General features: G+C 44.0%; 1 protein-coding gene across 1 annotated transcript in view; it reads right to left on the bottom strand.

Moving 5' to 3' along the window:
- The window catches only part of mnat1 (MNAT1 component of CDK activating kinase), a 30,953-nt gene that overhangs the window by 6,678 nt on the left and 1,624 nt on the right, over nt 1–22,651 (bottom strand). Inside the window, exons 3-8 of the mRNA XM_069714954.1 lie at nt 16,950–17,102; nt 16,503–16,576; nt 15,747–15,850; nt 15,393–15,533; nt 13,865–13,996; nt 5,515–5,636 (exon numbers count right to left, since the gene is read on the bottom strand). Of these exons, the coding sequence (XP_069571055.1) occupies nt 5,515–5,636; nt 13,865–13,996; nt 15,393–15,533; nt 15,747–15,850; nt 16,503–16,576; nt 16,950–17,102 (726 nt within the window). The remainder of the gene's footprint in view (nt 1–5,514; nt 5,637–13,864; nt 13,997–15,392; nt 15,534–15,746; nt 15,851–16,502; nt 16,577–16,949; nt 17,103–22,651) is intronic.

Raw genomic sequence — 22,651 nt, 5'->3', positions numbered from 1 at the left:
GGGAAAACAATAATACTAAAAGCAGGCCTCTTTCAGATGACCAGAATACACACAAGACAAATGTACATCCCATTCTGTCCTTCTGTCTCTGTTTCCACTGTTCTTTGGGTCAGAAATGACTCACCCACAAGTAAAAAGCCTCTTGTCAACTGCAGCGCGGGCTTATTTTGACTCATACTTCAAGAGAAGATCAATATTTGCACAGACCTATGGGAGGGGAAAACAATAATGATCTAGCCTGTTAATGGTCTGTTTACTGAGACAGCCGGTATATAATAGTCTGGGTGTTGGCTGGTGGACAATCAGACTGTGGCTACGCTCCTCTCTGTTTCTGATCCAGAGTGAGGATCTCCGGGGTAAGAAAGTGAGTATCAAAGTTAGAAGGTAGCTAAATGCTGTGAATAACGACATGGCATCCTGTTGACACAGAGAGGTTTGCAAGTCAAATAGCAAGTCTGAAGGCCCCACACTTGTATGGTGCTTGCACTCTCTTTTGGCTATGCAAATTCTAAATCTGTGTGCCCTGCGGCGGCAGCTAAGCTTTTAGATCTAAACTATGGAAACACCTGAATGGTCAGCGAAGCACTGCATTGGAGTCCAGAGTTACTGGCTATGCTGGCTCTGGTAACACAAGACAGTGGCACGTGGGCTGAGTGTGTAGTGTGGAAGAATGGAGGATATCAGATATCTGAGAAACCAAGTTCAGCTTTAGGTCTTGGTTATGGTGGCAACCCCGAAGTATTTGAGGGGAAGCCCTATTGTTATGCAAGAGCCAAATAAGCCATTCCCCATAAATGGTGCTACTTGGCAACATCACTGAGTATTTTAATTGGCTAAATGAGAGCAAAATATGTGCCTTTAGACTTTATCTAAATGTAGTAAAAGTAGATCAAAGACCACTGCTCTGGAAAGAGTTCATGTCAGGTCACACTAACCGGCGCCTCATACCCCAGCTCATAACTTAACCATCAAAGCTTGCTTGTGTGAGAGCGTGCAAGGAGTGCATGACTATTTGTGGCGGAGAATACAAGACCCGTATCTCCAAGGTGCCATCACTCTGCTCCTGTCAGTCTCAGCACTCTGACGTCCCGGCGCTGCACCTCAGGTCCTCTGTGGTCAGTGACCTCCGACCCTCCGACCTCCCTCCCCGTCCTTTAAGGCCCATCAGATGAATATATGCCTTGCAGGGATCAGAGAACCTGGGATACATGGAAAAGCTATTCATGGCCGTTTTTAGAGATTCCTCTGGAGTGGCTGCCCTCCCCATGTCGAGAGAAAAAGAAGAATGTCATGGCTGACTTGCATTTTCATCACAGAGTCAGAGAGGGGAGCGGGGAAAGGAAAGAATGATTTGTATGCAATTTAAACCTCATATGCTCTAATTTAGTGACGGCAGAAATGGATTCAAGAGTACTCTATGGACCATGTTTAGTGGTCCTGCTAACTTCCAGAGCCAAATCCAGGGTCACTGGTAGTGCTCTTGGCCAGTGAGGCCAGAGCTGGAGAGCTGGAGTGTTCAGACTTGGAGTGAGGCCAACCAGGCAGGGAGAGGCTAGCAGAAGCCGGCTGCCAGGAACTGAGGGCAGTGATGGCACCACTGACTCTCCTGGATATCTCCCTCGCACCAAAGCACTTAACATGCAGTATAAGCCAACACACAAACAAACAAACAGATGCACACACAATTCAAATAAACACGCCGACGCCAATGGATGCGTGGAAAGCTCAAGAACACAGGCAGGAGGAGAGCATCACTCAGAGACCCATTAACCCCTGGCTCCCAACCAGAACAGTTAGCATCCGTCCTTTAAGTACATGTTAAACATAGCGAGTCTATGTGTGTGTGCTCTAGTGATTTATGTGTTACTTTTCTGTGTCCATGTGTATGTATATATATATGTCCATTCAAACACCGATCCACTTCAAATGAAGACGTGGGGTCAGTTTTCAGGGGATGAACATGAATGGTTGTCCTCTGTGTTTATGAAAGAGAATCACAGCAAACTAGCCGTGGCTATTTAACCCTTCAGGCAGTTGTAGTTTTTTTGGTGAGAGAAAGTGCTCCGAGGGCAACTTCCTCGTGCAGAGAGGAGCATCCCCAGGAGAGGAGCTCCAGACTAAACACTCCGTTCATTCAGCTGCTCCCCTTCACCCCGCCGACAAGAGACGGATCCCTGACAAGCCCTCCCAACAGAAAACCTCACTTTTTCCACCAATTATAGAAAGCAATGCAGGGTGGGGGAGGAGGCGAAAACTTCAAAATATTATACACACTGGCATTTGGCAAAGCGCATTTAGCAACCTCTGTCAGAGAGAGATGGGCTAATTTCAGGGCGACCTGTGCCAACACAAACAACTGTTCTGGCTAGCTTTCATTGTCAGCACTTGAGGTTTGAGTCAAATTTTTCAACGCTCCGCAGCCAATTTCTCTTTCCCCTATTTTTCCCCCCGTATGATTTGTCCTTGTCCAAGATCCCAGTCAGTCTTTCATCGCCTACACAGTCAGAGCTTAAAGAGTATTCTGGTAGAGAAGTAACTCAGATCCAGATGCTCATCTAAATACTTAAAACCAAAATAGAATTGTATTTTTCATTCAGGTCACCAGCATTTGTCTACGCGAGCTCAAACCAACTTATATTTTACAACGACTTTGATGTGCTGTGTATTTTGACGTATGCTCCTCTCTGGCACAGCGGCAGCGTGACTTTAACAGCTACTGCTTCAGTCCTGTGCTGGGATTCATATCACAGCCATTTCAACGTAAACATCATATGTTTCTGTTTGTGTCTCCAAAGCAGTATTTACTTCTGCTTTCATTTTGTTTATTAAAGGCTCTTACTGTTCAACATGAAAGCAAGGAGCCATGGCAGGGCATTTGGAGTACAGGCAGTCGTGTTACATTCACAGTCTACTCATAATTCTTACAGCTCACGCACAGTTCTGGGTATGTGCCAGTCAATGAGATGGGCAGCACTGTGTTGCCGTTATAGAAACCTCACACAGTCGGGGTCAGATGCTGTGTGGCAAATCATACACACCTATGCACATCAGGGGAGGAGGGAGGAGCCTATGTGTGTGTGTAGAGGGGTAGATGTTGAGGTGGAAGCTGAATGGGCACTTTTGGAGGCCCCTGTTGCTCGAACATGCAGCCTTTACTCTGCTCCAGTATTGAGGCATCTGTCTTTAATATAAGAGCTCAGCTCAGCCCATATTTATTCAGGTACAGCTGACGGAGAGGGAGAGACAGTGAAAGAGGCGTGGCCTTTCTTTTTCCTGGCAGCCGTGCAGCGCTCCTGCGGTTTTTTGGGGGGCAAAGGGACAAGGCAAAAAGACACAGACGCTGAGACTGAGGAAGAAGGAGAGTGGTGCAGAAGAAAAGAGCGAGTTGACATAAAAAGCATGGCTCCAGTCAGTCCTGTGTTGACTGGACATCCTGTGCAAGAGACGAGCCCCGGAGGCCCCAGGGCCCACCAGGGAGGGGGCGTGTGAGCTCAACTCTCCAGTCTTGCTTGATGGCCGAGTCCAAGACAAATCACCAGTGGTGCTGCTGTCACCGTGGGCCTTCACCAAGACAAACAGCCATGTTTTAAAATAAGTACCTGCCCCCTCGCAGCCCCTTCCACCTCATCCACACTCATGCACATCCATATCTGCTCACACGTTCAGGCGTATTCCCTTCACAGGTCAGAGGACTGGAGCTGTAGTCCAATGCTGTACACAGGGGACTCACTTTTCACTCTCTCAACGCTGTCTGCATACACTCTCCTCTGCACACACACTTGTGAATATTTACCACATCACAAAAGTTCCACTGTGGCCAAAACGCTGTGACTGCAATAACAAAGCTGAGTATGAGTGTGTATGACACAAAATGCGCCGCAGATTTAAGGGACACTATGTGTGTGTGTGTGTGCGCGCGCACGTGTATGTGCAAGCTTGATCGTCTATGTACATCACAAAACCTCAAACTTAGCTTTATCACAAACTGCCAACTGCGCAGAAGTGTCAGCACTATTCCTTGCTTTTACTTAACAGCACATTGCATCTTGGGAGTTGTGGTTTGTCTAAACGGGCCTCGCTGTGTCGCTGCCTGCAGGCTGCACCAAAGGGACTGGTGTTCCTCACTGAACAGAGCCTCATTTATCTCTGTGGCAGAGTCCTTCCTCTCCAGCATCGGTCCTCCTGGACCTCTGAACTGCTGACACTGGGGGGGGGGCTCCTCTTCCTCTCTCCTCTGAGCTCCAGCATGCGGCAAAAATTGTGAGATGCGTTTCATCTGCATATTGATTAGCCTGGCCAAAAGAAGTAGGACCTCAGCACTTCACTGAATACATAATGTAAACAAGTGCCAGTTATTCAGCTTAAACTCTCCTGAAATATTTCACCTCTGTAGGTACTTTTCCAGATAATTAGGCAAATGTGATTGCGCAACAAAAGTCAATGGCAACTTTTATCTGAAGAATAAAGTACAATGAAACTACAAATCCCTTATTCTTAACATGCTGACGGTATGTTCAAATATGCACGTCAGCCAAATGAAGGTTACTATCAGGGGGAAAGCAGTGCTCAAAGTCAAAGAGCTCGCCCAAAAAGAAAACGAGCCCGTTTTGCTTCTGTCACCCAATAAAAGCAGGCGGCTCTCAGTGTGTGAGCAGACTTTAGTGCCAGCCAGTTGCAGTGCAGACGGCTGGGCGCTGGGCTGTCTGATGGATAGCTTACATTCGGCGAGGACTGGACCAATGGCGTCGTGGATTGATTGGCCCAAAGGGGTCGTCGGGGAAAGCTCTTCCTGTGTGTGTGTTAATGGACGCTCCTGCAGATGCACTGTGGCGGCTTGTGGCAGGGTGATGGTTGTTACTACCTCTCTCTCTCCCTCCCTCCCACACCTCCTCCCCCTCATTTTGCTTTCACTCTCCCAGTTAATCGTAGGAGAGTCAAGTGAAACGAGCCAGCTTCCCAGGCAGACCAAGTTTGTAGCAGCTGTCGAACACTTCACCTAAAAACAAAACCTTTCTAACCACCAGGATTTAAATTAAATTAATTATTTTATTTGATCTGTCCCATAGTTTCCTATAATTTCATAATCAGGACCTGATTCAGATCTGTAAATTGACAGGCAATTTCCCCAAAAGAACTTTTTAATTTATAAATGTTATTCTAATTTGGCACCAATTATAATATAAAGTTATATCCGAAAGTATTCCGTTCATATATTATTTTTATTAAGTCCTTAAAGTGACTGCTATTTAAAGACTGCAAGTAACCTATTTACTTGGGTTTAAATGGAGCAGGTCTTTCAAGGAAATTTCACTGGAAATCAAGTGTCATAAATTTGACTAATTCATGTGAACTATCTCTATTTATCGCCTACTAGGCAGCAAATTACGTAATTCTTTCCAGGAAACTTCCAAAGAACTTAATGAATGAAAACACATGGTACGTGTCGGGCTTGAAGGAAATTAAAATACCCCGGTGTCAACAGCTGATGTGCCAACAAGATAAATAAGTTTATACCCAAGTCTGCCCAGCTGCTCCAGTTCAGGCACCGTGGGTCCGTAGATTTCGACTGGAAGGGCTTTGTAGTGGTACAGATCTTCCTCTATCCTGGGTAAAGGCTGGAGTAAGACGTTCTGACGCTGAAGGAAAAACACAAAAGAAGCAGAACATTTAACGCAGGACAATAATCATCATTTTCTCAGTGCAGTGCAACAATGGAAACAATGCCTAGGGCAAGGACATAAAAAAAAAATACTTTGGAATTGGCTTAATGTCAATCAAACTGCAGCATTAACAACTGCTAGTTCTTGACAGACTGGTTTGGAGATATAAGTTTTTTCTGACAACATTTTCACAGACACTGCTGGTTTACTGGAAGAACAGACGCAGGACAATGACTGAGCATATTTTGAGTGGTCAACATAATTGTTGGCAACTGGACAACTATTCCTTTTGGAAATCTGACCAGTAAGAAATGAATATTTTATCATACAGGAGAACTGCAAATCTACTTTATATCAAACTGGCTATTTCCATGAAACCACCAAAAGACAAATAGAGTGATAATGTATAAATGTAGTGTGTAGGGAGTGATTTTTTTTTTGTGGGTTTAACTGAGATAATTTGCTGTTTGTCTGTCCAACCAGCACAAATATGAATGTCACTGAAATTAAGTAAATACTCAGGATTGTTCAGCTTACAAATGTTATTCTGCTGGCTCTCCAACAGTCATAAGAGCTGAACTGTCAAGCATTAAAAACTGTAGTCTGTTCTATAAAAACCTTTAGTCAATAATCACTCAAAGCTGAGATTTCAGTCAGGCTACTCCAGTTCCTAATGCTCCTCTTGACCATAGTGATCGAGTGAGAAACACGAGACTTCTTAAGGACACAGCAGAATTGTTCGATTTGGGGCTTTGCCTTCAAAGGGGAATTTCCGAACAGCATCAGACCACTGTGTTTTCTCCGGCATTAAAGTAATGAGACTCAGAACACAAGCCAGAGTCATGAAACGAACCTGGAATTAAAAAGATGATGTTTAAACAAACACGGACTATTTCAGAGAGTAGCAAAGGAGCTCAGGGACAAAAGGAAGATAAAAAGATGAGAGAAAGCAAAGAAAAAAGTAGTGGGGGGAGTATAAACAACAGAACACAGAGGGGAGCTGATGAAAACCAAACTAAACGAGTAACATGTGCCCTGCGGCCTCAGACTGCCTGCCCTCACACATGCTTTGGCCCATGCGAGCGCACACACAAAGAAATAAAGCAACCAAAGCTGAGCTGGAAGTTACAAAAGCACCAAAGCGATGCACACTGAGACGCCATTAGATGCTTCTTAGCCAAACGCAACACGGATTTATTGTCCTTGCAAGGTCAGACAAGAAGAAAACTAATAATACACACTTATACTGCTATACATTATCAATATGTAGCATTACATGCCACATGTTTATGGATTTATGCTGCATTTTTTTTTTACACTTCCTAGTAGTGTTGGCCAATATGACAATATGTACCACAAGATGCCATAAATTTGTCCATACTCAGGAGGTTCTGTCACAGCAAATTATCCACAATTCAAGATCTCCGGGGTATTAAACCATTATAAGTAAATCAATAGCAGTACTCGATTTTAGGATCATTTTACCAAAACACCTTAGTATGTCCGCTATTAAATTCACTTGTTTGAGCTTTTACAGTTGATTCTGGATTTTGTCGAAATCATACATTTCTATTTCCCAGAAGGACTTTTCAACTATTTTAACAGAACAAGTCTGAACCTGTCGCATCTAGCAGTGGTTGATACATGCAGGTGGGGGGAGCAGCAGGGATTGCAACGGTGGCAGCACATCAACAGCGAAAGAGTGTTTTGTTTTCCACTGAAGGAATAATGAAAGTTGAATGTCGACTCAGAACACAACGTGACTTTTGGCAGTGTTACCTTTTGCTGCTACGATCAGTGGAACAACACCCGACAGCGAATGGACAGATCTTATTTTAGTCCATATGTGCATTCCCAGCTTCAAAGTGGATTGCTAGATGTTACCTTCAAAACACAAAACCCTAGACACACACTTCTCCTTGGTTTTCGCTCAACCTTTAACCCTTAGGTGCCAAAGAGCCGTTATCCCATCCCATCCATTCATCCAGCACAGAGGAGCCCCACCACATGCTAATGAAACCCAGACCAACAAACCCAATCCCAGTCACTTTCCCTTTCTTTCGCACTCCTTTGGTCTGTCCATCCATCTTCTTTCAGACTTTCAGCACGGTTTAACTCCCCTACTGCGCCAGTCAAAGAGATGCACAGGAATGAAGGGGTGAAGGGAGAAGCAGCAGCAGAGGAAAAGTGCACAATGGTGGAGTGGTAGCGAAAGAAAAGCGGCAAATTGTTGCAGATGCAGATGGCTGAAGGGCAGTAAATCAGATTTTTTAAGTGACAGACAGAACAGACCCAACCCCCAGTCTGGAGAAATTTCTGTTGCATTCCTCTGCAAGGGCACCTTGAAAACTGGCACAGACACATCAGCGCTAACAATGACAGCCTAAAACATGTACACACAAAAACAGGCTTTGTGCTCCTGAATATATTTCCAAAAATGTACAACTTAATGATTTGTAGTGGATCAAAACTGACTTTGTTAGAAGACAAGCAGTCTGACTGTCCACAAACAGAGCTGTGCCCTCTCAGAACTGCTCTCCACAACACCTAATAATACTGCTGAAACTTTCAATCATGAACTCATCACCTCCTATTAAAAGCTTGCGCGAATTAGGACATGTGAAAATTGTTTTCCAAATGCTCCTGTGAAGGAAAGCAACAGAAGGGGAGAGAGAGGAGACCCCCAGCCAGGCCCAACAGAGCAGAAATGGCTAAGGGACCAGGGGCCACTGGAATAACACCACTACAAAAGCCAATACAAACATCTGCTTTTATCATCATGGAAGCCCATCCTACTACCTATACAACATTGTGTGCATTACAAGTTTGCGTATGTTACTGGTATTTAAGGCTCTTATAACACCCATGTGGCACTAAAATGAAACTCTAGGGGCCATCAGTCTTAATAAAACCACAGGGAGGATGATTTGAGGAAATCACCATCGCGCCAGTGGGAACGTTCCTACTCCTCCTGCATTTGTGCCTCTGCCTCGAGTCCAGAGAGAGTAATAGTGATCTGGTAACACCAGCATCGATTTCAAGGAGTGGAACCGCTCTAAGCGTTCAAGTAAAGCGACCACAGGTGCCTGTCCTGCAGTTGGTGGAGATGACAGGTGTGCCGGCTCGGAAAACGGCTCTACGCCTCTTGGATTGAATTTGGCTGGTGATGCACCATCACATTACTCGTCTACACATTACTACATCTGAGAAAGTGATATAGCAGAGGTTCATGTTACTTTTATGGGACAGGGGTCTCATAAAAGTCACATTTCTTCGAAGGTATGATAGGTCTGTCCCTAAGGCATAGTACAGACCGTGCCAAATGTACATTAACACGACTCGGTCAAAACCTGGTATATGGCTGAACTGTGCATGAAACACTAGAGGGATTTTAATTTGAAATGAGGGCTTTTAATTTGAAATGGATACAAGGAGTCATGGCATTCATTCAACCAATTGTGTAACTTCATCAGTCAGTCACTTACTCAAAGGCAGATTTTTGCATTCATAAGCCAGGCCAAGCTGCACAATGCAGTCTAGCCAAAAACAAGATCTTGTCGGTCTGTGCCAATTGAGTGCCACGATTTGGTATTAATTTACAAGCAAGTTTAACCTTTTAAAATTAATTCTAAGAACTTTCTTTTCTACATATTTTCATACCATATTCTTGTATTAACTGCCACTGCTTTGCATTATTACTTCTCAGATTGCTTTTATGCTTTCTAACAAAGTACTTTGAGTTAATTTTTTTAATTAAAAACTCAAAATTATAAATTGTTATTAGATCATCTAAATGCTCGGTGTTTCTCTACAAGGACTTTATCAAATCTTCAAAATGCCAATGTTGTTCGAAAACCCATTGGTCAACAGCTTGAATTGAGGGTGACCACTCAAAATGTTATCAGAAAAACATGCTACACTACACCACAGTCATCAGCACTCTCCAGGCCCACCTCCTCTCCCCTGACTTTGCAGCTCAGTAGGACACATCAAGGTTGCAGAGAAGAACCTCTCTATCAGCACCTCCCTACCTCATCAGCAAACACATACACAAAAGTACATATGGTTCCCACGGAGGCCCTCCTCACTAATGCACAAAGTGTTAATGAGAACAATGGAAAGTGGAACTGTGGTCAGCCTTGAATAGGGGATAAAAATAATAAGCCTAGTTAGGGGCCAGCCCAGTGCCATCCCATCCTCAGCCTTCACTTCCACCTTCTGCCCTGGCACTGCCAGTGCTTCTGTATGGATAAAGAGCTTTGGGCTACCCACTGGCCCACTGAGCAGCAAGTAGCAAGTGTAAAAACTGCTGCCCGCACAGTGCCTCCCCTTCTCTTACAAGTTTAAATATAACTGCCTGACCGGTGGCAGCTGCCCCAGTGCAAAGCCCCTAAAGCTGACAACTCCTTTTTCCGCTGGGCCGGGATGGGCCGGCCTGCCTGGCCTGGCAAGGATTGCTGAGGCCAACCTAAACAGGGCCAAGCCAGGGGCAGGGGTAAAGGTGTGAATGCCCACATGTGCTGGTGCCAATCAGGGCTGATGGTTCTCTTTACCCCCTGAGGTGACCCCTTCTCCCAAAGTCCCCTGCAGCGATAAACCTACATGCCAGAAATCCAATAAAAAAGGAAAAAGCTAAAGAGCAGAGGTTATGTACTCTCCAAGATAAAAAAAATAAAAATAAAAAAAAAAAAAAATCTGCCAGATTTGGTTTGTGAATGCTTTAAATGTCAAAATTACAACAAACAACAAACAATGTGTTTGTTATTTTTTTCTTCCCTCAAGACTGTTCGTCAGGGATATGAAGTTAACACTGAAAAAGAGTGAATGGGGGTTTGCGGTAAGTATGTAGTGATAAAGTCTCCGGCAGAACAGGTTCAGCCAGTTTGCCACAATAAAGTAAAGCAAAGCATTTCCTGTGCTGACGAGTATGTCTAGAAGCAGAGGTCACTGTAGAGGACATCTTTACCAAGTAAAACAGGCCTGACAAAATAAGCTCTCAGCATGTGTGTGTGTGTGTGTGTGTGTGTGTGTGTGTGTGTGTGTGTGTGTGTGTGTGTGTGTGTGTGTGTGTGTGTGTGTGTGTGTGTGTGTGTGTGTGTGTGTGTATGCGTGTGCGCGCCTGTGTGTGTTTGTGTCTTCTACATTAGTCAAATGCCACTGCCTCAGTGTAGAATAGACTGAAGCCAGAGAGAACCTGAGGTTATTTCAGCCGGCTACACATCTATGTTTAGGGATAAACTTTCCACCCACATTTGGTTGATTGTGTATGTGAGTTGCACTTTGTTTATGTGTGCGTTTGCGTCCTGCCCATGCCGGCCTCGTCAGGTATGTCAGCTGCTCTGCCGCCTATGAGGAGTGGATTGGGCCCCAGCAGTGCTGGAACCTGGGACCTTTCATTTAAGATGGCGCTGAAAGCTGCCCCAAGGTGAAGAGATTCCCCATCGGTCAACAGCTTTCAGGAATGGGACACTGTAGCAGCTGAAAACAATCCTCAACTGCACTCACACACAACGAACTTTCCTGGAACGAACAAGACAATCAAAGAGAAGAAAAAAAATACTCAAGCTAGAGGTAATTTATATGTTAATTATCTGCTTTGTTTTGATCAGAGCAGGTGCCAAGCCTAATGACGCTTGTCATCGTGACTTGTCATCACGTTTGACACTGAAGCTGGTCTTATGTGTCAGACAACAACAAGCAACCTGTTTAAACAGTGAATAGTCGCCTCCCTCCCACGCAGAGCGTCTCTTTTGATATCAGCGGACATGCATTTTAAAAGACACTTTATTCTTCAAAGGATGTTGACTCAGACTGGGGAAGGGGAAGGGGGTGTATTTATGTGTGTGTGCATGCCAGGCACCCGCACACGAGCATGTGTGTCTCTTAGTTCAATAGAGTGCCTGCAAAGTGAGGGATTAGTGAGCGATTCCAGACCATTCCTCAGGCAAGACCAGGCCCATCCCACCTCGCATCACACCTGGACTGAGACGACTTTCCCTCGGGATTGTCCAACTTCCTCAAGCGTCCATTTGACAGCAAGGTTAACACACGACCAGAAATATCAGGGTCAGGGTCGGAGTCCCTTTCGTCAACTCTGAGCAATTCTGGCAGAGAGCAGTGCCAGCATGGCTGAGATGTCCCTTTATATGTTCCCAGTACACAACATATCACAACTAGATGCTACGTTAGATCACTCTTTAAATAAACTCTGGAACGACTGGGAATCTGAGGAAGAATTGGCATCCTCGAGTTCCATGGATTGGATGGCTCAAAGACAGGCGGATGTTTCATTCCACCAATGATGGCTCACCTTGGCCTGAGGTGAAGCAGCTGCCTGGAGTGCTGTGGGGTAAGGTGGTGGCAGGAGTGGGAGTGGGAGTGGGTACAAGGGGATTAGGGAACCACAAATGACTGCTTGTGTGACTGGTGAACTTGCACGTCATCAAAAACATCCAGATGAAAGCACAAGCGGCAAAAGAACAGCCTCAACCAAAACCATTCATTACTGTCACCATCAAACTATTTCCTTTGGTGAATGCACTTCACAAGAGTTACTGAGGCTTCCACTGATGATTACTTTATTCATTAGACTTTCTAAATAGCTATTGAAAATTGTGTAGAGCTCGAAGAAAATGTTTTCAAACTGCTTGATTTGTTCGATCAACAGACAATAACCCAAAGATATTCTGTTTATAATGAAGCAAAGAAGGAAGAGACATTTTTGCTTAATAGTTACTTAAGAAACTTTATAGCACAAAATAAAATCAGGTTAGGGTAATCCGTTTTGATATAAATGAATGTCATACAAATGTATCCCAGCTTTAAAAATGTCTTCCTTCATGTGCCTCCCCCAATTTCTGCTGAAGAAAAACTGAAACTCTGCAAGGGACCGCAACCTCGCAGATAAATGAATTCCAGCAATCTGCAGGAATCTGCCGCTCTGTGCTGAAACCCCACCAAGTCAAACAGAAGTCATTCTTATGGACTCTGAGGTGAAGGGAAATCCAAACCCACACACTCCCCTGACTCAAGCCTGTCAGTCCAACAGAGCAGATGCATGGTGAGAGTTCTGCTCCAGCAACAGGAGCTCAGGGATGGGGAGATGAAGAGAAATGGGAAGAAAGAGGCAAGGAAAAACAGCCCCAGAAGAAGCCAAGAGCAACATAATCATGCTGTTTCGCTCTCCATCAGCAGGTTTAACTTCACACTGTATATCAAGGGGGAAGAAAGTTGGAGCAACACATTCTTCATCAATTCACTGCTTTTTTTTTTAAATAGCAGTGTACGAGGTCATTGTTTTTGAAAATGGGCCATTTGGTTATACCCGAGTATGTTCAAGCTTGAGTTTAGGCGAGTCCTATAAGTAGATATCTCTCCCACGCACCACTGAACTGTGGGAAGACAACCGTACCTCATGAGGGTTGCTGTGGTGGGGGTCGGGGTGATGACACAGCCTATCTCATCACAGTAAAATGAAAATAAACGACTGAAAACCTGAACAACAGCCAAGTGAAAAGGTCTCTCCAGACACGGTGTGCACAAAGCTGCAAAGCTCGGAGCGGCTGAAGCCCTGAGCCCACATGCTCTATCTGTACGACCAACCGCTCGCCCGGAGGAATGTGATGACATGACTGAAGGGGTGAGGGCCTGCTCCCACAATGAAGAAGAACCAGACACGGAGGAACATGCACGCCTTGAAGGTCTGGACTGTTATCACCGCTTTAATGTCAACAAGCACTCCACAGAAAGTATAGATTAGGACTGAACCACAAAATCATACCATGACCTCAACTGTTCAGACCCACCTTAGCCCCCGTTTTTACAACTATAGGACTTTTTCATGCATAGGCTCATTGGAACAATACGAGCCATTTGTTATTTATAGTATGTATTGCTTCATAAAGTTCTACTGTATCACTGTGTTCATGCTGCTTTCATGTAAAGCTGAAAAAGTCTGATAAATGCATGCTAACAAGCAACAGCCTTCAGGCAGGGGTATCCCCAAAAAGCACTGTATGACAAACAATTGCTTGTTTTTCGTAGCTGTTCTGAAGTTGTAAATAGGGGGAAAAACTCCCAAGAAAACTGCAGGACTTCAATAATAAAAAACGAGAGAAAAAACCCACAGAATTGGAGCTACAGCAGAGACTCAACGTTAAACATATCCACAGTGAAAAGGGAGTCATAGAGCCAATCATACTTACCATATGGATTCCAGTTGAAAATAGATTGGTAGGCTTCACTGCCTGTTTCTGCTGCTCTATCTGGGTCTCCAGCTGGGCGGCACGGACCTTGTGTTGGGCGAGTAGGATGGTGGCAGGAAGCTGAGACTGCTCCTGAAGAAACAAACAGAATTTGGGATTTTATGAGAATGTTAATCTTGGTGTGAGATACATCCAATAAAGAGCCTCATTAGGGAAAAAAAAACAATTTCTCAGCAAAAAATAGCTGACACTTCCTCACATTGTGAACAGATGAGAACACAAGCACCTCCCCCCCACCCTCCCCCGCCCCCAACCCTTTCCCTCCTCCCTCTCCAATCATCCAGACATCTCTCTATGTAACTGGATCACCATCATTTTAGGGTCCTTTCAGGGTAGCTGCCACATCACTGAACTACCACTGCCATATTAACAAAACTGTGGCACTGCAAGGGACACTACTTCAAGTGCACCGCACCGCCTTCACCTCCATTAAATGCAAGGTCGGACGTTTCAATTTCTTCAATGGAGCGGTGCCAAGCACAGAGGTCTAAGAACACAAGCTTGGACACGCTGTTCAATGAGGAGGACATTTTTTGACGGGGTGGACAGCAGCGGCAGGGCAGTCCAGACGGGTATTTCTTTAGCAGTTATTGGCTTCCCACAGTAAGTCCTGGTTTGACTGAAAAAAGTGACACCTTTCACTCACATAAGTTGCACTTATTGTGCATAGACACTGTAGCTGCTGTGTTCGGATGACAACACATAGTTAGCATACTTCTCATTTAACAAAGGTCAAAAAGAAAACAATGTTCCTAAATTTGAGAATACGAAATAATGTAAATGCGATTTTGTTTTAAGTGTGCTCCAAGTTTCCAGTGATGTCTTTTATCCATTCGTCGGCCACCGCTCTTGGAGACAGAAACATGGAATCCAAATATATGTGTTGATGTATGCGCACATTAAAGAACAGCAAGCATGTTGGCCACAGGGAGCTACAGATGTCAGCGCTCAGGAGAGTTCCCTCTGGGGGGTGAGAGCTGATCTCATCTGCCTACAGTCAACAGGCCCTGTGCCTTAAACAAACAAACACACAGCTTAGCCTGCTATCTGTGATGGTCCTTCAGCAGCCAGCTCTGCAGGAACAATAACTTCCAAAGCCTGCAGCTCAACACAATGGAGCCAATAGGCTCTGGAATCACAGAATGAGAACAATGCAGCCTGAAGCACAATGACTGGTAATAAGCTCTTAATGATCTCACTGCCATGAACCCTCAGGCTAAGTGTGTGTGTGTGTGTGTGTGTGTGTGTGTGTGTGTGTGTGTGTGTGTGTGTGTGTGTGTGTGTGTGTGTGTGTGTGTGTGTGTGTGTGTGTGTGTGTGTGTGTGTGTGTGTGTGTGTGTGTGTGTGTGTGTGTGTGTGTGTGTGTCAAAGTATGCGTGTCAGACATGGAACATCTGTCCAAATGTGATTTTCTCTTTGCATCATTGGATCACTCATTGTCTGTACATACAATATGCATGCATCTCACCAGTTCATCCAGCAGAGCCTGTTTGTTCTTCCTCTTGGTCTGTAGCTGCCTCTGCTCCTCCTGCAGCACGTCCAGCCTCCGCTGCTCGTTGCCCTGCTGCTCATGCAGCAGCAGCTCCTCCAGCTCTTCCTGCTCTCGCGTCTGAGGAGGAGAGAGACACAGGACGTTGCAAAGAATCTGTCACAGCATTGACCACACAGCTAGATCCACAGAAGCTCTAGTAATGCACTTGATCCTGCACCTCTTGTTGGAGGACAGCCAGACTAAAAAAAAAATCTAATGTTTATCTTCGAGCCTAATTATTATTATTACTAGTGATATTATTATGGAAAAATACACTTAAAAAGTACATACAAGCTTAGCTTTATTCCTCTGGATGAGATCTCTGTTATCTCTCTGGTACTGTTCCATCCTCAGCCTGGTGTCCTCCAGGTCAATGTTGTTTGTCTGGTTATACACTGCATTGAGAAGACATTAATCACCGTTAACTTCCTCAGCCCAACGGATCCATCAATTTGGAGATAATCATTACAAACTAATGTCATGCTCAAATCCAGAATATTGTCATTTTTAAATTTACATGCTACAAATTTTCAAAGGTTGGTCAAATTGGTCAAACTGAAATTGACAAAAAAAAAACGTGTATAAAATGTATTCAAGACATTAAGAGTTTTGCATTTTAGGGAGCTGTGCAGTCTTTAAAAAAACAACTGAACTTGGTAATTTCATACTTCTCTCAACTGAAGCCATTAACATCCTTGGATGGTGAGTGTTAAGGGGTTTTAAGTAAGAATGCTTGGAAAGAGCAGATAATATAGACGTACTGTACATGCTACCGTTAAACTGTGAAAGAATGTATAACTTTAAGGCTGCTGAAGGACTTTCCAGGAGACATTTAAAGGGTTAAAAATAAAGGTAAATAAATTAGCTCTCCTAATACATCAATGCTTAAAGTCCACTATGAGCTGCCAGTCAAGGCGTGATAACATTGGCAGAGCTGTTCCCTAATCCATGCTCCTGGCTGGCACTAATGCCTGTAAAACACCCCCCGAGTAGATGACAAATCATTCCAGTAGTTTAAGTATGAGGCCTGCAAGCCGGTGGTCATACCCAGTTCCTCCACTTGCTCCAGATAATCGTTATATTCTCTCAGGCTGGGGAAGTCAAAATCTCTCTTGTTGTAACTGCAGAGGAAGAAGATGATGCAAATTTTAAATCTTGATGAGAGCAAATACAGACATTAATAGCTTCCATTAAATCAACCATTTTATAATACTGTGTATGCGTACTGCCTAATAGATGCACATTAGATGTCAATTAGGGGTCTATTAAAGAACAGATAAACGGTAGAGAAAGAAGGCAGGGAGGGGCTGAGAAGTAAAGATTTGGCAGAGAAGGAGCCTTTCTGTTTGAGCCCCCCCTGGGGAGACTCATTGTCTACAAAACAAACAGTGTAATGAGAAAGACAAAGGCAGCTTAAGAAGAGGGAGGCGGTATGTGATGACACGTAAACACGCAGAACCGCACCCCTCACCCCTCACCGTGCCCCCCACTCACATCTTCAGCACCTTCTTGCGGATCTCCACCTCCTTATCCACGGTCGGGTCTTCGAAGAGCTGCACACGGAAGTTGCTCTTCCTCAGGGGCGTGTCGCACTGCACGCAGTTGCCCGAGCCGCGGACAAACAGCATCTCCACACAGTTCTCACATCTGTGTGGGAGAAGACAGCAAAACAGAAATTAGCAGCCAGCTGAGCAGGATGTTTCCAGAGAAAGGTGACCCGCCTGACAGTCAGCTGGAAGTATGCACGTGTGGGCGTATGTGACTGCAATTTTCCTCAGAGTGAAGCAAGTCTGTGCTTTTTTTTTACGTCTGTAAACCATCATCAGGCGCAATGGGTGATAATGGGGCATATGAAAATTTCCTCTGAGTGCTCAAAGATGGCTGGGATTATGATTGGAATGTCGATTAGGCTGCCTCCCACTCTCAGACAAGAGGAAATTAGTCTGACACCCCATCAGTGGAGTGTCTGTCTGTGCTGGAAAAACATTTGCTTTATTGTTTTTTCAACAGACCTCAGTTATCCTGCCACGTTGAATAATATGATAAAATCCAGCTCAGTAATTCACAGTGTAGTCTATCATTATAGGAATGGACTAAGTAATTTGGGAAAAGCAGAGAGATGGAAAACTGTAGTGTTTTGTATATTCCACGCTTTAAATACAAGCATCTTAAGCTGAATCCTCATTCATGCTTCAGGCTTTTCTTACTTGAAAATGTCACTTTAACATTTTTTTTTAAAAAGCACTGAGATGTCCTCATGCTGTTGGAACATTTCTCCCGCAGAAAATTTTGTTATTATTCCTGACATGTTGCCTAAATGAGAAGAAGCTATATTTAACCACATTTTTAAATACCGTGGAAATCTCGGCAGCTAATGATCAAAGTATTAGCTATAAATCTGTTTAATGGGTATGATTACTTTCCAAGGCCAAATATGGAGCAGTGCAGCACAGTCATGATGAGTTTTTCAGGTGGCCTTTACTTACTCGTATAAGCAAGCATGAATCACAATTGTGACATCTTCTGAACAAACAAGCAAAAACACTCTTCAGGTAATGAAGGGAAATTTTAGGTGAAGCCTGGGTTGAAACAGGAAGGTTTACTTCAGTCACCATCATGACAAATTCCATGGCAACCAATCAGTAGACCCACCTGAGGCCACAATCCTGAGCTTAGCCATCAATCACACCTTTATGCAGGTAGGCGTTGACCCATCAGTCACACTGAAGTGAGGAGTGGACACAGAAGACAATGGGTATGTTCCTTTATCTGCTCCGATGGGGTGGAGGGCCTGGATAAACGTTTGCCCAGTACACACTTTTAATTAAGTCTCTGTGGAGCTCCATTTCCACAGGAATCCACCTTCCTGCTCGAGACCACCTTCACTAAAATGGACATCTGGTTTCCAAATGGCACTATCTGCTTTAGAGCACTGACAGTTTTCATAATCAAGTATAGTCAAGCTGAGGGGAAATAGAGAGATTTTTCACCATACGTCATCGATGGTATGGTTGAGTCATTTCTTTCCAGAAGTCAAGAACTGGGCTTCAGACACTGGTGCCAAGTCAAAAGTTCTCTGGAGATGGAGCCTATTGGAATAATCATGACAGACCCATCCTGCAAGACATTTCACTGCATCAGCAGGAACTACAGCTAAAAAGCAGTTAAAGGAGAAACTGCAGAGCCACGGAGTTTGGCTGTTTACATCTAGCGTCTCAGATAAGGGTCAAACAAGCCCAACCTGCCAAGTAGGACACCGAGCTTTCACAACTACAAATAGATGGAGCACTACCAGAACATTTCTTCCAAGCACATCCGTTTCGCTTGGCTGAGATGAAGCAGCAATATAAAAATGAAAGCCGAACAACAGGCAGAAACATCTGCGTTGCCCAGTTGAGGAGCCCCTGCTCAAGTGCACTCTGGAAGAGGCAGATGTTCGCTGTGGCCTCGGGCTACAGGAGATCTATAGGCCTGGCCATATGGAGGTAGATGGAGGGATTCAGCTTGTTTCCACAGGCCCACAAAGAGCCCATTCATCAACACGGGGCGAGGAGTGGGGCGTAGCTTGCCCCCTGCCCCATAAATGGACCACACAACAGAACTCTCCAAAGGGGAAATCCTGTGTAATTCTAGAGCAAAGAGGTGACCGTCTAAAAGGGAGGGAGAAGACTTTCGGAGTCAATTTGCCATCTTTCTTCTAAAGTGTTCCTTCACTAAGTGTCAGCTTTCACATTGTGTCTGCTGCGATTTCTAATCAAAGAGAGACATTGATGTTTCCTGCCAATGCCACGCTACTTTACATAACATCCAGAACAGACACTGGCAGAACAGACAGATTCTCTAGCAGCTTGCCATCTCTGTGTCCCAAGGCTGTTGTCGCCGGGGCTGAGTGCTCCTCCTGACTCCTCCCCCTCTCACCTGTCCTCCTCAGAGCTCCAGGCTGCTATCTCTCCCATCTGCAGCTGTCAGCAGGTCAGGGAGGAGGGAGGGGGGTAAGAGGAAGGTAAACAGGGTCCTGGCTCAGCAAAGAGTCTCTGCCACCGCCACCACCCCTCATTGACATTGCCTGCATCTTTGCCTCTTCCCTTTGCATGAAAGCGCACGAACAAAACCGCAGCGTAGACAGGAGTTTGTTTGTTATAAAGCTTTTTAAAGGTTTCCGTCATGAAGTTCATGATCTTCTCACACCTATGACCGAGTCCAGACAGAGCAGAGAGGGCTTTGTATGAAATGTTGACCTGCTAAGACGCCCTGTCCTGCCCTCAGACCTACAATATCTGCAGCATCACAGAGAAAAAATGCTGAAGCCCAACAGTGGGATTGCTTACACAGGAAGCTCTGTGTGTTATCTAACAAAGTAAACCGTGGATTTGGTGTACTTCATAGAAAGCAAAGCGGGCAGAGACGGGTTCGAAAAGTATTCTCAACACTGTAAACCTGAATTTGATTGCTTTCTTTAAATAATAATCATTGAAATAAAAACACAGGTGACAGCAAACTTAACAATAGTATTGTGAAATACAGGGAGAACCCAATGCTCGTGGATTAAACAAACGCAATGGAACTTTTTAACTTCAGAGGTGTTTGTAGGTTGTTTTTTTAAACCTTTGGTCAGTGCTTCAGTCTTCAAATCTAACTCTGAGAAAGACAGAAAAATAAGTGTACTTTATAACACTTTTTAAAAAAAATTTTTTAATTTAACCATCGTATTTCAATTCCAGAAGTATCGCTGAGGTTTTACTACTGGAACCATAGTTGGCCCGGAAGACATTTCCAAGTGTACCTTTGTACAATTTTCCAACCTGGAACATAAAACTATCGTTTGCAGGAATCTGGTGTTTACTGAATGAGGTGTGTCTGTCCGGTCAGCCTCACTACGTCCACCTTCTAATCCCCATCGTATTTGCTTGCCTCTGCTCAGTGTCAAATGCCAAAGGACACGGGCTCGGTGTCATTGTGCAGAGGTAATAAATAACACACATCAAATGCCCCTGGTGACAGGGATACACAATGTGCTGTGGTGGAGTTTAAATTTAGATGCATAAATTTAGCTTAATAATGCAAAACAACTCTGAAGGCTGGTCAGCTCAGACTGGAATAGCCACTCAGCAGAGCCGAAGAAGAGACAGACGTATAGCTATTTAAATGAATGAGCCAGTGCAGAGTCCAACAGGGCTCAGCTGAGGGTTCATTTAACATGCATTCACCAAATATATATATATATATATATATATAAAATTCCCAGTGACATCTTCAAATTACTTATTTTGTCCAACATCATTGTGTCTTCATGCAGTAAAGAAGGTGCAACAGTATGTTTGCAGAGGAGGGTTTTCGAGGTGTCCAAAACAGAAAGCAAAGTTAATATTTGGCATGACTGTGTCGGGGAGAGCATCAAGCCTGATACATCTCACGGGTTTGTTTGAAAGAAAATAAATATGGCATTTTTTTACGTGACCTAATTTTCTAATTTTACAGTGTGTACATTTTGAAAAGCATTGTATTATTTCATGTCTGCATCTGTCCGAAGGACATCACGATAAGAGTGTACATACTAATATGTTAATTCCACTACAGGACAAACTTAATATGGACTACAATTGGGTGGAAATAAATACAGTATGTGCATATATTGTTATTTGCAATCAGCCAAAATATTTGGAAAACATTTTGACTATTGGGAAAATAAATCCAGTATCGTGTGCCTAAACTTTATATGTATATAGACATTTTCCTTTCTGGTATTTCCTCTTTTTTACTCACTTTTTCTGCACACAGTTGTTAATTACACCAAATGGGAAATCAGTAACTGTGAAATTGAAACACACTCTCAAGCTGGAGTACAGACCTCCATATTGTTCAGCTATTCAATAAGTGTTGCTGCAAACAAAAAGCCAAATGACATCAGCGATGAAAATACTAACACAGTTTGGGAGTCCAGCAGTTTCCAGGTGGTGCATAAATTCTGTGTCGCACCGGCTCTGAGCAATAAACCCAAGGTGACCTGGGCGAGGACATCTCTCCAAATTGCTTCATTGCAGAATCATTTTTAATTTTCAGTGTGTAGCCCTGCATCCAGACAGAGGCGTTGAGTTATGAGCCTGCTGACCTGATGACAAAGCACGATCACTTCCTGATGCTACGGTCAATAAACAGACAGGGTCGAAAAGATGCTCTCATCAGTCTGCCACTGTCACTGCATAATACTCGTGGAGAACACGTGCCCTTCGTTTAAAATGGTGAGTTTTTCCTCACAGATGGCCAAATTAAAAAACAGGGAACTGGACTGCGAAGTGTTACATGAGGATGACGGAGAGCTGCGGCTGGAAGAATAACAAGTAGGAACATTGTAGACTGTAGAGCTAAAAATAGAATTACAATATATTTGTTGGTTAGAGCTGCTGATATTTATTTGTGTATGGCATGTAAATAAAATCAAAGAGATATCAATTTAGGCTCTTGGAACATGCGATTTTCTGTTTCATGCTAAATTATGAATCTCACCAAGGTCAAAAGATCTGAAGTGCTGTGACTGGCCCATCAAACCCGACCGACCCCTTAAGGTTTGACTAGTACAAATCAAAATGGATAATTCGATTTCGATGTGAACGTGGAAAAGGTTGTTTTAGTTGTACCGTTTCCACGGAACCTGTTCTTAGCACATACTCACTCAGTTGTGCCAAAAGAAGTACACGAGTCCTATTGTAATAATGCAGCCCATCCCGATGGTAGCTCGGATTTTGTACCTTTCACTTGGCCCTTTTTAATGCCTCTGAATAATTCATACTCTTTATGTGGTAAAAACGTCAGCACACAATGCTTCCACAGCTTCATATACCTCACCATTAGTCACTCTTCTCCCTGTCTCCCTATTATTATTATTATTATTTTTTTTTTTGCTGTTTTCAATAGAAACTCACATTTCCAGGGACCGACTGAAGGAAGGTCTCAAATAACCAGCGTGGGGTCGTCTGCAAACAAATGTCCACAATGTTTGTGTGCAGCAGGCAAGCACACAGAAGTCACCACCACAATCCGTCTTTTAAAGCCGTGTTTGATGTTTGTGATGGGTGGTCATCAAAAACAGGAAGACTTTACCCACCTTGACTTTACACGAGGGATATACGAAGCTTAATACTTGCTGGAAATTGAGCTAAAAAAAAAAAAAATAATAATAACATTTGAGCATTTGCTTT

The sequence above is a fragment of the Brachyistius frenatus genome, unplaced genomic scaffold (assembly GCF_029030835.1).
Source record: "Brachyistius frenatus isolate BFR_SWC_R1_liver_20210118 unplaced genomic scaffold, ASM2903083v1 Contig_136, whole genome shotgun sequence".
In the NCBI taxonomy this organism is placed as follows: Eukaryota; Metazoa; Chordata; class Actinopteri; family Embiotocidae; genus Brachyistius; species Brachyistius frenatus.
This window is presented reverse-complemented; position numbering and strand designations above follow the sequence as displayed.